Source organism: Nicrophorus vespilloides, unplaced genomic scaffold (genome assembly GCF_001412225.1).
Source record: "Nicrophorus vespilloides isolate i.1.1-1 unplaced genomic scaffold, Nicve_v1.0, whole genome shotgun sequence".
NCBI lineage: Eukaryota > Metazoa > Arthropoda > Insecta > Coleoptera > Silphidae > Nicrophorus > Nicrophorus vespilloides.
In genome coordinates this window covers 13,369-28,769 of record NW_017097922.1, presented here as the reverse complement: position 1 = coordinate 28,769, position 15,401 = coordinate 13,369, and the positions used below count along the sequence as shown (strand labels likewise).

Here is a 15,401-nt window from a genome sequence, read left to right as displayed (position 1 = left end):
ATAAGCTATAGAAAATGGAAAAAAAGTGAATAGAATTTGTGAAAAAACGGATGTAATTCAGTTTTTCGATAATAACTCGAAAATTAATAAACTTTTTTATGATTTTATTGCATAATAACATCCACGCAAGTATTGCGCAACTTTTCATGTAACAAAAGTTACTTAATGTTCGTTACGTAAGAGAAAAACGACGTTTTTTTCGATTTTTTTTCAGTTTTTCGTCAATAATTCGACAACCCCTTGAGATAATTACATCATCGACCACTTGTATGAAAGCTGAAGATCTCACCTTTCCAACGAGTCTACTTGCATCTTCGTACTGTCGCCCAGTCGCCTGCTATAAGCTTTAGAAAATGGAAAAAAAGTGAATAGAATTTGTCAAAAAATGGATGTAATTCAGTTTTTCGTCAATAACTCGACAACCCCTTGAGATAATTACATCATCGACCACTTGGATGAAAGCTGAAGATCTCACCTTTCCAACGAGTCTACTTGCATCTTCGTACTGCTGCCGAGTTGCCTGCTATGAGCTGTAGAATATTGGAAAAAAGTGTATTGAATTTGCAAAAAAACACATGAAATATCATCTTTATTAAATCTTTATTCGGAAAATAAATTACATTACACCTCTCGTCCGATAGTCAATTACAATATACAATATATATCTCTATACAACTAAATGCAATTAAGTTTATTTGTTTGTTGTTTTGGTCTAACATTTAATAAATAATCTATCCAAGTTGTTTTCACCTAATGCTATATATTAGAAGAAGGAATTGTGAGGGTTTCCAGAAGATTCATCATAGAATATATAATATACATGGTCATCACTCATTAAACAACAAGAATTGTATATTGAATAATTTTAATAAAAATATACTCATTTATCTCTGTGTGTGTGTTTGTGTGTATTTACGTTTGCATCTGCGAGTAAAAGTACGCTAAAATACGTTTAAAATAGATTCAATTAGATGAAGTAAGTAAGTAAGTTGTTAATCTACGGATTTTGAATTTGCAGATTAATAATAAATTGAATTTAAAAGAGGGAAATCATTATAATTTCGATAGAAACTTGATGTCTGGTGCATCCTGCACGATCACCTCGTGCCACCAGCTCGGTCTCGACATCGATCCAGGATTGCCGAAGAATTCGCGCTGGAGGTTCTGATAGAGCTTTCCGTCGGCTCTGCCCAGAACGGAGTTGACGATGTAATCGGGTGGAGCGAGGGCGTCCATCACACCGACTACCTCCGGTTTCAGCGTCTCGCAGAGACGCACGATGTTGCTCTTTATGGATTCGACCATTTGCGGACCGGACGCGTATCCACCTTGGAAGAAGTACACCAGGTGCTTGTCCAGACACCACAGGGCGTAGAGGTAACCCAGGTTCTTGAGCGTCGGCAGCATTGTGTCGTCGGCTCTGGAGAGATTGCTCCAGAAGTAGCGCAACGCCAGGTACTCAGTGTACGTCTTCGAGAGGATCGCCGCTTTGTAAACTTGCGTTTGGTTCCTGGCATCGAACTTGCTGATGCCTTTAGCCACCAGCTGATTCTGCGCATCATTCGTCGTGGAAACCAGGTAGGTAATTAACCACTCGTAACACTCCTTGATGACTGTGAAACGAATTAGTCAAATTGTAATTATAGTCGATAGTCTAGTGTACAGATATACTCACATTCAAACGATAATATCGGTGTGCTGCTTTGGAATTTGCCCGATAAGATGCGCTTGTGGTCGGCGAAGAAGTCGCACGACTTGAGTGGACAGCTGGTACCTTGACCCTCGAGCACGTTGTTCCATTGCCTGATCAACCAGTTGCTCGTCTGCTGGATGAGGACGTTATTGTCGCCTTCATAAGTCAAAGACGGATCGTTGTTGTTTCGCAGCTCACCCAATCGGGCGGCTTTCAGGTAACCGTGACCGCCGCAAGCTTCGCGGCTCTCTTGGATCGCGGCCATACAGGTCGTCGTTATCAGCGGTTTCGACCCGGAGACGATCGCATGAATCTCCGAAACGAGATCGCTCTGAAAACACCATCATCAGTACAAAATTACATACATTACAAAAAAACGTCGTCAACTTACGAGGCTGTCCATTCGTGCACCTCCGTTCGAGTTCGTCGTCTGCTCGACAGCACTCAAATAATCCTGCGTGAAACCCTTCACGAACAGCTTGATCACCGTCGTTGCAGCTACATATGGGAACAACCTCCATTGCTGAAAACAAACAGTCCAATATTTCAATTAGAAAGTGTTTTAATTTGACAATTTCAAAAAAATCGTTACGTATGCAACCAAATATACGCGAGCATTAAAAATAAGCATCTTTTTTTACTCACGTGCAGAGGATATTCGATGATGGTGACCTCCTCGCCACCGTTGGGACCGAACTGCTTCCTGCAAGCCGCGTATCGTACGGAAATGGTCATGGCGCAAATCAGATTGTTCGTCGATTCCTGCATGATGCCGACGCGCCCCGTCGAGAGGTTCTCCAATGCGGCGCCCAGGATCTTCGCGGGATCAGAAAAACTGCTCTCGTAATCTCCGTCAGGAGTCACGTCGCCTGTACGATTCAGCAGGTTCTCCTTGGGTATCCGGTAGTTTTGGAACATGATGAATCTACGAACGAACAGTTTAGATTGCAAGTTTGCAGCTCAATTGCGGCGATCGAGACTCACCCATTGTCGATTCCGTTCAATCCAATCTTCTCGCCTAAATCGCCGACGACGATCCCCGGATACGGCATCAACGTCTTCGGGTCTCTGATGGGAACGACGAAGGCGTGCAAACCGTGGCATTGACCGTTCGTGTAGAGTTGCGCGAACAGTAGAGCAACGGTGCACGTTTTTCCTACACAAAAAAAAAATCAAAGCAATTCAATAAATCTGCAGAAATCAAGAGAAGAAATCGCTTAATTACCCAAGTTGCCCACCCAGCATTTGGCCGCCTCAAAATCGGGAGTATTCACTACAAACTCTTGCGTGCTCTTATCGAACGTGGCCATCGTCCTCATGTTCTTCGTGTTGCTTCCATGAGCCACCTCGGTCAGAGCCAAACAGGCTAAAATCTAAATTTACAAAAACATTAATTTAAAAAAAAACAGTACTATTCTGAGACACGCACCTTCCTGTTCCAAACAGCTTCATAGATGGCCCTGTGTCTCTCCGTGCCCAAAGTCATCAAGGAATTGGTGAAGAGACTCATGCCAATTGCATGCTTCACAGAGATATCTGGAAAGCAAACGGCTATTGACTCGTTCAGAGTCATCACCATCCTGGTCTGCAAAATCAACAAAATTATAATAATTTCATAAATTAAACAATCAAGCTACACAAAAAAAAAACAAAACAGTTACCTGTTCGAAAACAAATTGTCAATTGCTCGGAGAGAAACTTCTCAACTGTTGAGAAACAAACTATCCATTCTTTGGCTACAAAGAGAGGAAGTCGTAGCTCATAAATTAACCATTACTTCTTAATTATCCAATTAATAAACTCTTAATTAAGTTTTTGAATAAAAAAACACTAAACTTGTACACAATTCAAACTGTCAACTAATTTGAAAAAAAAAAACAAATAATTTGTTTATAAAACGAAATGCCAACTGTTCGAAACAAAAAATAATACAAATGGCGAATGACATAATTACCAACTTAAAAGTTTTTGAATAAATTTGACGAACCTTCTGTTTGTAGGGCCACGACGAGATGTCCGACGGAAAGAAATTGTACTTGCAGAACTGATGGAACTGTATCGCCGTCCTCCTCTTCATTTCCTCCGTCGTCAACTCCACTTCCGGCCTCCTGAAGATCGGATCCTCCTCGAGCGTTTTCCATATGTGCAACTGCGAAAAAAAAAATAAAAAAAACTTAAAAATAACCAGAAAATTTTAATTAATAATAACTTTACCTTTAGTTTATAAAGATCTTCGTCTTCGAAAACGTACTTCAATTTCTTCCAGTTGAAGGACGCCTGCTTCCTGTACACGTCCAAAGGACCTTTCGGCATATCTTCAAGAACATCCATAATCTGAACAAGAAGAAGAAAAATGCACTGACATTAACAAAACTAAAGTTGAAACGTTGCTTAAATCAAAGAAATTATATTATAGGAAGCACTGTTATTAAATCGCCGTGTTTTGAATACGTAATCAATATAAATAACAGTACACAAATGCTTGAATTAAAAATTAAAATTGAAATCTCAATCAAAATTTATAAATTTGACAACAATGCTTCGAACATTTTTGTTGTTTCGTTGTACCCAGCAACGGAAATATTAAATATTTAAAACAAATGCCACCGATTTGCAAGGCTTTAACGATCGTGCGTTATTTTCCCGTCCGCTGCAGTAAATAAATAGACCGCAATATATATGAAAAAACAATTTTGGACAGGAAATGGAAATTATTGTTCTGTTCTCCAAACATATCATTAAATCTATTTACATTCAAATTAAATTGTTCTTCGTAAAAGTATAATTTTTCAAATTTTACTGAATGAATTTCGCATTGTTCTAATCTTGGCGATTTTAGTCCACTCACGCTCGGATTTGGCGCTTTAGATAAGTGCTTTTCGGAGTGGAAGCGCGCTTCACTTATCTTGACTTTACAGCGATCAAAGGTTTCGAAAGATACTAAAAAAAAAACGTGTAAATTATGCAAAAAATGTTCTATTTCGAAAGAATTAAAATCTTTACATTAATCTAAGAGAGTTCGATGTGTTGCCTATCTTTTTGTTCATTGAAATTTAATAGTAAAATTTAAAAATCAAGAATGTTACGCTCAAGGACGAAAGACCGGTGTTTCCCCTCTAATTTTATTAAAGATATTCTCGACTTTCTCTCAATATTTATTTACTTTTTTTGTTGTTTTTGGTGGTAATGAAAAGTTATGCAATATATTTTACATTTTTGAAATGTTCAAATGTCAAATTTGACGTATGACGTAACGTAACGCATCGCATCACGTGAGATGCATTTCTCGGGTGAGTCCGAAATGACTCACTTCGTATTTATTGTGTCTCGATCCAAATCTTATCGCAAATTATACAATAAACTAAACTAGTTTCCACGATTATCGGTGTTTTTCGCATCGAAAAGATCGACGATTTTGTAACGCGTGTATTTTTTTTTGCTTGCTTCCTTTAATTTCTAGGTCAATACCGTATTAAGATGAGGTCTCGGTTCATTAATATTAATTGTAAGAAACAATTGCGTAAGAGTATGCGTAACGTAAACTCGTCAGTTCATTTGTTTTATATACGTTTTCGTTTTTTTTTTCGTATGGAAAAAATGTTGTAGTTTTCTTCGAATTATTAATATAGATTTTGCAATGAGTAATTTCATTGATTAGACGACGTCTGAAGTGCGTAGATGTTGTTCGACGATAAGTTTTCTAAATGCGAGCACTCTTGATGTTATCAAAAAAAAAATAATGCAAATGTTACATTTATATTTATCGCCGTGTACTTGAATTTAGTTAAGATCTAAACTTAATAATTAACTTTTAAGGAAAGTTTTTAAAAATTTAACGATTATGCACACAATCAACCTATCCTAATTGACCAAATTCCTTGAAAAACACGTTAATCTTTTGTTTCAAACAAAAAAAAAACTGCAATCGTTTCACTTTATAATAAGCATGCTTAGCAAAAAAAACAAAAAACATGATGAAAATGCTGAAAATGCGTATACATTTCCGTCAACTAATTTAAAAGTGTTAACTTAAACACGTTGCTATTCCATTTCTGCCACCAGTTTCTTTTTTGTATCGTTTAATTTGATTTTTTTAATATTTAATTGCGTGCATTCAATTAACGTGATTGCTCTAGTTTTCTTTGTGTATAAAAAAATTATTATGTTATTGTTGGTGTTATGTCAATTTGACAATTAAAACGTCACGTATAATTTGACATGTACATGACGTTGTATAACGTTTTTTTTAATTTTGGCATTGGCACGTGCATGAAATAGTCGACGAAAAAAATTATCGCTTCACTTCCGGCCCAGTTTCAGGACAAAAAAACAGTTGCGATTATTTATTTCCTTCTTAATTATTAATCTTAACTTAAGTTTATTTAAACTTATTCTTCGAATAACATCGATTACATATTGTAAACAAATTAACGCAACCCAATTTACCTTTTAGTGTTTTTTTATTTTTTAGTTAATTACTAGTAAATACCAACTGATAACATGCACAAATCGTTTGTTTGTGTCAAATTTGAGGTGTCATCAAAGAAACACGTTTTTCCTTTCGTCGCTATCAAATCGAGTAAATTAAGTAATTATTCTTTCCTAAAAATTGCAATTTCAGTTAATTTGTTTACGTTTCAGATTGATTGCCAATTAATGAGTTCAATAATTACTCATTATTAAGCAATTGTTTATTACCAACTGTAACACAATAAGAAAACACTAACTTAATTGGTGCAATCCACAAATAATTATTAGTTACCAATATATAAAAAAATAAATAAAAATATGTTTATTTTTGACTAAAACTCATTTCGTTTATGTGTTGGTATTTAAACAAAAGCGCGAATCGTGCACCAATTAAAGGAAGGTTAATAAGAACGAATTGATGAAATCGATAACAACATTCGCAGATGCCAACTTAATTACAAGCGATAAACAATTCCTAATATGCTACGTGAATAGAGAAAATTAATGAATCGTGAATAATTTATTGTCAATTAGTGACATTTTAGTTTAGTTAAATTGTCAGGTGCCAACTTAAATTGTTCGAAACGATTACGTTATTATCGATAATTTACGATTAAATTAATTATTTTGTTAATGCGTCGAAGTGATTAATCACAAATGAATTGGTGAATTTTTAGTGAGTTTTAATTATCGAGGTTGGTAATTAGATGAATTCCAATTAATTCGAGTGCCGTTGACAACTTTGACAACTAAAATTATGAATGGGTGACAGTTACCGAAAAAGTGTAAAGTTTATTTTGTCAGCGAAACGATAAGACTTCAGGTAAATATTTAATTTACTCTTTTTCTCGTTATCAGCCGGTGCGCGTTTCGTAGATAGGCGACAAAGGAGAAGGCGAACCGTGAAAAGCGAAATGGTAAAAAACGGTTGATTTGTTAGGTTTAATTTGGATGCGTTTGTTTATGAATGGGGAAGGCGGTGTCATCGAGCGGATTTTGGGGTGGTGGCTTGATCCGGATGATGATGAAAGAGTGGACGACTTACAGTAGTTACTGCTGGCGATTCGGTGCGGCATCAATCAAACAAATCTCTTGTTGAAAAGAGAGAAGTAATTTGTTGATGTGGATTAGTAAGTACACTTGAAATGTATATGTAGTGCGCGCGAAGGATGACGCCCCTCTGGTAATAGCAAGCACGCTACAACACGGCAGCACGTATACTAGAAACTATACTATACTAAACTAACTTGTTGCTGCATCCGTCCGTCCGTCCGTCGGTCATCAACGAAAAGCCGGGACTATTTCATTTAACCCGACCACAACGCGCCCATATATATCTACCATATCTCACTCTACACGCACTCACACACATGCCCACTATATACTTTGTATGCACACTATGTACTTACTATATATCGCTCTAACCTATCCGCAGCGTGCTAAGCTCTATCCGGCTAAAAAGATTTTCACGTGTGTATTTCATATATATACACACACACTTGTAATATACACATAAAAACTATATATATATATAGGTAAGTATATAGATAATCACGTGATGGCTTTTAGAAAAACAGTGGCGTGCTGCGATCGCCCTCTTTTATTTTCTTTCATTTGTTCATTTGAGAGAGCGTCGTTCACCTTGCACATAGAGCGCACATCTTTTGTTATCATCGCCCGCTTTGATCGTTTCTTTCAACCGATTTATTATCATCAACCCTTCGCAGGTGAATTCGATCCGGTTTCGGGTGGGCGCATGTGCCCAAGCCCAAAACGTTTCAAACGTATTTTTAGCGCAATCGATTTCCCCACATTTTTTTTTTCAGCTAATCTTTGCGTTCGCTTAACTTTTTACCCAAATAATTAATTAATTGTTTTCAGGTAAAAAAAAAGAAAGAATGTTTCTCAATATTCCAAGCGGTGTGCCGTGTAAATAATGCAGTGTTTTGTTTACATGTCAACACGTCAAAATTGTAACTCTGTTACCATGGAAATATTTCGATACGTCTTTTAATTAATATTTCTTACTTCTTTTGTTAATAAATTATTTCCATTAATTTGCGCATAAAAATAATGCGATAAATTTACGAAATTTCGAAATGCATCCAATTAAACCATTGATCTATTGTTTCTGTGAAACGAAATGCAAATAATCGTCTAGACTTATCAATAAATAATACGTTTCCGTTAATTGCACTTGGGAATCAATTATATAAATGCAACAATGAATTTATATATCGAAAATAGTAATTTTGTTGCGATCACTTTTACGTCAATTACGTTCTTATCTATTGTAAATAATGGATTAATTTGTATTTTTTGCAATAATCATGCAAGGTAAGTGCAAGAACGCAAATTTTGATTAATTAAAATTGAAATTCCCGTATTTCTAACTGAAATTAAATGTAGAAAAAATGTGTTCGCACGCGACACGCAACTTGGGTTGCCTGAACATTTTTTACAGTAGCGACATCTATCGAACAATTTCCATACTATTTGGAAATACATCAATTTGCCGCTAATTGCTTTATATTTCAAATATTTATTAGTGTAAATATTATTTTTTTCTTTGTGAATTTCGTTTATAGATTAAACAATTAATAAAATTCTTCGAATGATTCTAACTATTTCCAAATAATAAATTAATTAATCAATGTTACCAATTTCAAAAAGGCAGATTTCATTACCAACCTTATTTTTTTAATTATTATGTTGGCATCACTGTTATCAATTAAATTTGACATTATATAATAATAATAAACACCATTAAACTATATATAAATTTATGATTAAGACAGATGTAATTGTTCGTTAAATGTAATTGTAGATTTAACGTGCATCAGAATTTTATTGAGAGAGAAAAAGGGAGACAAACCTTCAGACGGTCTTCAGAGGATCGCGATCGATTTTCGAAACGATCACTTTAGCTTCTCCGCTCAAGATGTCCTCCTCGAGTTGCTTCCGGAAGCTGCGCAAGAATCCCCTCTCGGAATCGCTGTGATTGGTCAATATGACGTGCGTGTTCTTCTGCGTTGCATCGAGGACGTCGTGGTGCATCATCTCTCCGGTCAAATAGAGATCGGCCTCTGTTCCGCTGAGAACGCTGTTGCCGGATCCGGCGCAGAGAGCGACAGTCTTAATCTTGAAATCTAAAAAAATTAAAAAAAAAATGTAATTTGCTGCAGGAAAAGTTGAATTTATGAGAATGACCTTCGTTTTGGTTGCGAGCCAAAGCTAGACGGAGATGATCGATCCCGATGTGCTTCTTGATCCTGTCGACGGCATCGCCGACGGTGATCTCGTCGGTGAGGGTGCAGAATCTGCCCGCACCGATGTCCGAATCGGTCTGGTACGCCATGATCGGTCGGGATTCGGCGATGGGCAGGGCCTCGGCCAGCCAATCGTTGACTCCGCCCCTGACCGCATCCCACGACGTGTGCGGCGAGAAGACGGCGATGTTGTTCTTGATGCACTGCACGACGACGCGTTCCTTCCACGTCCTGCAATAGACAGAAACTTGCGAATTTATAGATACTTCAGCTGATCTCCTAATAAATGGAACCTCTTTGAAACGCTTTTCAACCCTTGAAAGATGTTCGGATGGTAGGAGATGATCAGGCCGCAGTTCGTGGTCACCGCCTCCTCGACGACGTCCTCCGTCAGATCGTTCGTGAGCAGGATGTTGGTGATGTTCGACCTGGACATCGGATCCACCAGCAAACCAACGTTATCCCAGCTGCTAGCCAAATTCAGCGGAGCGAATTCCTGCAGACGATCCAGGATCACCTGCAGCGAAGTTCCCGTGTAGCTGTGCTCCGCCATAACTCCAAAATTCCTGACGTAAAACTGACTAAACAATACTTGTTTACGCAACAAACTCCGTAACAACATCAAAAAATCTGAAATAGAAAAAAAAACATAAATAAAAAAATAATATTAATCTTAAAATACAAGTTTGGAATTGAATGGAAATAAACAATTTACAATTTAAAAAAAAAAACGATTTAATAAACAGTAATAAAAAGTTGGCGAAAAGTGCGAAATCATTCAGTGTACTTCCACACTTTGATTTCGCCGTCATCGCTGCAGCTTATCAGAATGTCGCCGTTCGGGCTCCACGCGACGCAATTCACGTCCTGCTGATGCGACTTTTCGATGCACGTGACCATCGCGAAATTGGGGGCGTTCGGATCGGAATTCTCCTCCTCCTTGAACACCCTTATCACGTCGTCCCCGCAGGCCGTCGCAATCAGTCCGGTTTTCCTGCACCACGAGATATCGTACACCGTCCTCGTGTGGTACCCGCTTAAAGTGCAAACGCATTTCCAAACGCTCTCCTCATCACCAGTAGGAATTCCCTCCTTGTTACCAGCAGCATACTCCTGCCATATCTTCACAGTCTTATCGTCGCTGCAAGTAGCCAGCCTGCTGCCCGTCTTATCGAAAGCCAAAGACCAGACAGTCGATTCGTGCGAGCTCAACGTCGACACGCAAATCCAATCGTTATCAGAAGGATCCTCCTTAAATATCTTAACAGTGTTATCATAAGAAGCGGAAGCCAATAAATTCTTGTTGGGATGAAATGTGACCTGAAACATTAAACTTTAATCTCAGCTAAACTCTATTGTAAAATAATCAAAACAAACCTTCTTCACATCTTGCGAATGAGCGTTCAAAACTGCAGCGCACTCATACTCATCCTCCTCAGCCACATCCCAAACCCACACAGATTTATCCCGACTGCACGTCGCCAGCAGTTGCCCCGACTGCGACCAGGCGACGCTCTTCACCTCGTTCTCGTGCCCCTCCAAAGTCGTGTTGCACTCAAACTGCCCGGACTTCTTATCCCAAATCGAAGTCGTCGCATCGAAACTAGCCGACGCTATATAGTTTCCGCAAGGAGACCAAGCGATCTCTCTGATAGTTCTCTTGTGTCCATCGGCAAGTATCACCTTGTTCGACCATTTGCCAAACTCTTTCGACCACAATCTGATGGTCTTGTCTTCGCCGCAGGATGCGAACACCTCGCCTTTCGGGTGCCACGCGACGTTCCACACGCGCCCCGTGTGCTTGCCCAGCGTCTGATTTAACTCTAGTTTACCCATCGCTCTGGAAAACCCATCACTTTGAATGATCGCTTTTATCTTTTCTTTTTGTTAGGTTAAGACACTTTCAGCAATCTTTCACATACATAATTCTCATACCACTAATAATTAATCAATTAAATTTACCTGCTTTCCTTTCGCAAATCACAGCTCAGCAGGAATCAATCCAATTGGAAACACGATCAATTCCAATAGTAAATCAATCAGAAGAGTGGCGAATAACTGCTGATCAAAAGTGACTGAAACAACAATAAATTTAGGCAACCACTTATACAAGTAATACTAAAAAAAGATACGTTCTAATTATATAACAACCTTTCACTTTCACCGCGCATATCTTAACCCAAATGATAATTTATCAATAATAAATTGATATAAATCTCTTTTAAAAAAATGATAACTTGATATATTTAAATTATTAAAAATATCTCAATTATATGGATTTATATTAATTGTAAAGTAATCATTTTAATTTTCTAAACTATTTGAAAAAAAAAAATATAAACAGTTTAGTTATAAAATGTGTAAAATGTTTAAATTCAATCTGTTCGAAAAGTTGCCTACTTTTTGTTTGGTGCCACCTGACGGCTCGCTTCAAAGTAATTTGAACGTTGAAAATTAGAATTGCGAGAAGAGTTGCCTACATTGAGATTAATTCGCAAACTGTATAAGCGACCGCTAGGTGGCGGTGTTTGGAAGATATGTAAGAAGATTAAATATGCTAATTGGATTAGATCATATATGTATCGAGATTGTAAAGTTGCCTATATATTATAATGGTAAATAAGAGTTTTACGATACTTGAATATTTTTATGAAAATGTAAACTAATATTATTAATAATAAATTGTTAGAAATAAATTATTTAGTAAATGATTGCTATGATTATCGTTGTTTTTTTTTCTAAATCAGTAACTTTTATGAAAATTGAATAATCAATGAATTGAATATTTAAACAATTGGTGTTTCTAAAGTTTTATCAGAGCATTTCGTAATTTGTTTTTGTTGTTGTTGCTAAGGGAAATAATATGTTGTTTCCATGGAGAGATTATAATTATTGACGTTCCGGAAGCGTTGATTAATGACGCGGTGTAAGTGCGTGCAAGATGGATGATCAAAAGGGCGATGGACCAAGGTCTCTAGATGGAACATAAATATATATATTGCATTGCGTTATTATTCCCAAGGCGCGAGTTATTTACAAATCGGAACGGAGCGAGCGACGATCGCAGAAGCGCGTTTCGCCTCTTTTTCTCTATATATGGTCAGAATATGCGAGATGAAGTGTTGTTGCTTTGGTCGTGTGGTCGAGAGCGAGCGAGCGAGCGAGGGAAAAACAAAAAAAAAAGGAACATACGAAAGAAACCAAATGCGTAGACGCGTTTCCGGAATTTCCGGAAGTCGTGAATTAAGCAAGCAGTTCCGGTTGAGGTGAGCTGTGTGAATTTAAAGAGATTTCCGGTTCAGAGTTTTCCGCGCGCGGAAACCGGAGAGTACAGACGCCAAGCATCTGAGCAGAGCAGGAGAGAGCATTGTGTGTGTGTGTGTGTGTGTATCCCTCTAAGACAACTTATAACTAGTTTTTGTCTCAACAACACCAGGTGACTGACTCTGTTGCTCTTTAACTGCTGCTATTAGTATTTAACAGTCGCGCGAAAGTTCACCTGCTCGTTCCATCGGGCAGCAGGCAGCAGCAGCAACAGCAGCACATCTGCACAGTTTCCTCGCACAAATCGGAGGAAATTGCCGGAAAAAAAGGTCCCACCTTGCACCAACACAATCGGAACCAATCAAATTCTGCACTCGACCATCGTCATCGGGATTCGCAACGAAGACAACATCGAGAACAACAACAACAACTTCCTTCCTTCTCGATCACCATCATCGATTCCATTTGATGTCTTCAATCTGAAAGCATACAAATAAAGGAATTAAAACAAGAAGCAGATGTTTCACCCGAACTGGCAACTTTTGACTGGTAAGTGTTCTCCAAAAAAAAAAGCAAATTGCATCACGTTGACCAATTAATTTCGCTTAAATATAATTCGCGCGTCATTTCAAATTGTATAATCGTGTCGAATTGCATAATTCCTATTTTATAATTTTACAAATCGCGACTTTTTTTTATTGTTTTATGTGTGTCTTTTGGTTGTCGTTCTTTGCTTTCGATAAAATCACTTTCGTCCGTAGAGCGAGAGAAGTGTAGGTAAAATTGGCCCAAGGTCGCCTCATTTCATGGGGCCACAAGAAACAGAGATAGAGACTGCACAGCCGAGAGAATCCTACGCAGGAAATAAGTGATTGTATCAGTCATCCGCGTCTCCGAATTTATAATATATTAAATAAATATAATATTTTGAAAATCGATATTAATACTGAGAATTTGCGTGATTTAACTTGGATTTTCAACCATCATTTATTATTTCTTACCTTTGAACTTTCAGCAATTTGAATCTGTCCACTGGTGACATCTCAGACGTCAAATCAGCAACTGTCATTTAATTCGATTCATTCCTGTCAAAGATTTAGGTTAATCGTATACCAACACATTACGTATTGCAGAATGCATAATGTTGCATACATTAAAAATCGATGTCAAACATTCGCAGAATTTCATCTGAAACAAAGTAAATTGGGGATTTTTCTCTTATTAGTAATGCGTAATACTCGGAACTTATCGACATTAATTCACCTTTGACATTTGAATTTCCGCAGTTGACAACCCGCAGCATCAAATCAGCAACTGTCATCGAAATCTGTCAATCCTGCAAATATTGAGGTTAATCATTAATTTCAATTTCAAATTTCGATGAGGTAATTTAAAAAAAATCTTCTGTTAACTCATCAATTAATTTATAACTATAATTTCTTCTTTTCGTTAGTTTTGTTAAATATTTTGTTTGACAGATCGATTTCTGTCAAATAATATTCATTGAAACACGTAAATGTATACGATTGTAAAAAAAAAATAGTGAGTGGGAAAGAAAACGTATTGACTTACAAAAAAATGAGTCATTACTTGAAGCTATAAATAATAATTAAAGAAAGAAAGAAAAAAAAAACAATTGCGTAACTGCACGAACAAGTGAATGAAGTGCACATGAAAATATGCGTAGTATTTCTGATCTGTCATTTCTAAAGCTGTAAAGCCATGGTGATGATATGCAAATTTTGTCGCTCAGGAAATCGGTATCGCTACCAAAAACTTAATTGGATAAGATGAACGACTCGTAATAGGCGATAAATACTAATATTTTCTTCAAAACAAGTAAAAAAAAAAATGTTCGCACACACACCAAAAAAAAAGTATAAATGTGACCTCACATTTCCCACGAATAAATATCGCCGGGGATTAACGTCCTCACTTCATCTAAATAAAATGTACATTTATAAACTGGAGATATGTGGAAAATTGAAATAAAACGCGAGCAAATGTTACAAAATAACTGATGTAGAAATGTCAGCTATGTCAATAGTTGATTATGTCAGAGTGACAAATAAGTCAATTATTGGTTATGTTAAAATGTCAAATAAATAAGTCAGTTTTGAATTATGTCAAAGTGACAATTAAAACAAAATGTTGCATGATTCAATTAAATCGAATTCGACAGGTGACAAGTGAGTTGAAAATCGTTTGAAATGTGTGCGATTTTAAAAGTGCGGAGGCAGATGCGCGCTTGCATCCAAGAATAACTTCGGATCTCAGACTAAACATGCAATTGTGCAATTATTTTAAGACAAACGAGGAGTTTGTTTAATGAAACTGGAGCATCTCGGGATGTTCCGTTTCGCTTACGCAAACACAACTTTTTTATTTGACATATGTCAAATTTAGATTAAAATCGAAACGTGTCAAATGTCAAGGATTAAGTTGCGATCGAAATGAAACATAATTCGAGTCGAGTGTTTTGTTTTCGTGCACACTTCGCGCAAAGGTCTTTAACACGTCCGTCTGTTGAATCTGAAGAAGAAGAGGCCCGTCCGATTCAGACTCGTTCCAAGAATTTTAAGGGATTGTTGTTATTGCTGCTGCTGCTTCGAGCGTTCAACTCTCCTGTCAAAAAACCCAGACTTCATATTAAACGTCAGGCGGCAGGGGTTTTTATCCTTTCTTCTTGTAAATTAGTAATTAGT

General features: G+C 37.2%; 2 protein-coding genes and 1 long non-coding RNA gene across 7 annotated transcripts; all 3 read right to left on the bottom strand.

The window, feature by feature from the left end:
* Positions 1-581: 581 nt before the first annotated feature.
* On the bottom strand, positions 582-9,097 carry LOC108561366 (peroxisomal acyl-coenzyme A oxidase 3). Of its 4 annotated transcripts, none has more exons than XM_017919265.1 (10): positions 9,039-9,097; positions 3,908-4,027; positions 3,681-3,842; positions 3,123-3,278; positions 2,919-3,066; positions 2,678-2,849; positions 2,339-2,618; positions 2,085-2,216; positions 1,676-2,024; positions 582-1,613 (listed from the first exon to the last, which is right to left on the bottom strand). In XM_017919265.1, exons 2-10 carry the CDS (start codon positions 4,022-4,024, stop codon positions 1,054-1,056), a joined length of 2,076 nt encoding a protein of 691 aa, XP_017774754.1. In that variant the 5' UTR covers positions 4,025-4,027; positions 9,039-9,097; the 3' UTR covers positions 582-1,053. The 4 variants fall into 4 exon arrangements, with proteins under 4 accessions (XP_017774754.1, XP_017774753.1, XP_017774752.1 ...); XM_017919264.1 differs by lacking the exon at positions 9,039-9,097 and adding an exon at positions 7,573-7,880; XM_017919263.1 differs by lacking the exon at positions 9,039-9,097 and adding an exon at positions 7,209-7,545.
* On the bottom strand, positions 8,992-13,224 carry LOC108561367 (probable cytosolic iron-sulfur protein assembly protein Ciao1). 2 transcript variants are annotated; one of them, XM_017919267.1, is made up of 5 exons: positions 12,932-13,166; positions 11,395-11,507; positions 9,726-10,062; positions 9,374-9,663; positions 8,992-9,312 (listed from the first exon to the last, which is right to left on the bottom strand). In XM_017919267.1, the coding sequence occupies exons 3-5, from the start codon at positions 10,052-10,054 to the stop codon at positions 9,041-9,043; spliced, it is 891 nt and encodes a 296-aa protein (XP_017774756.1). In that variant the 5' UTR covers positions 10,055-10,062; positions 11,395-11,507; positions 12,932-13,166; the 3' UTR covers positions 8,992-9,040. The 2 variants fall into 2 exon arrangements, with proteins under 2 accessions (XP_017774756.1, XP_017774755.1); XM_017919266.1 differs by lacking the exons at positions 8,992-9,312; positions 9,374-9,663; positions 9,726-10,062 and adding exons at positions 10,169-10,752; positions 10,810-11,272 and having other exon boundaries at positions 12,932-13,224.
* Positions 13,225-13,415: 191 nt separating this feature from the next.
* LOC108561370 lies at positions 13,416-14,036 on the bottom strand. Its single transcript, XR_001891012.1, has 3 exons — positions 13,960-14,036; positions 13,698-13,884; positions 13,416-13,549 (listed from the first exon to the last, which is right to left on the bottom strand). It is a non-coding gene; the product is annotated as an uncharacterized LOC108561370 (long non-coding RNA).
* Positions 14,037-15,401: the final 1,365 nt, after the last annotated feature.

Bases quoted from the DNA above. Each gene is read 5' to 3' on its own strand.
- LOC108561366 (XM_017919262.1), bottom strand. The intron at 2,619-2,677 runs GTGAGTCTCGAT...GTTCGTTCGTAG, and splicing joins TTGAACGGAATCGACAATGG to ATTCATCATGTTCCAAAACT. The intron at 2,025-2,084 runs GTAAGTTGACGA...TGGTGTTTTCAG, and splicing joins GTGCACGAATGGACAGCCTC to AGCGATCTCGTTTCGGAGAT.
- LOC108561367 (XM_017919266.1), bottom strand. From the start codon at position 11,268: ATGGGTAAACTAGAGTTAAATCAGACGCTGGGCAAGCACACGGGGCGC. The intron at 10,753-10,809 runs GTTTGTTTTGAT...TTAATGTTTCAG, and splicing joins ATTCGCAAGATGTGAAGAAG to GTCACATTTCATCCCAACAA.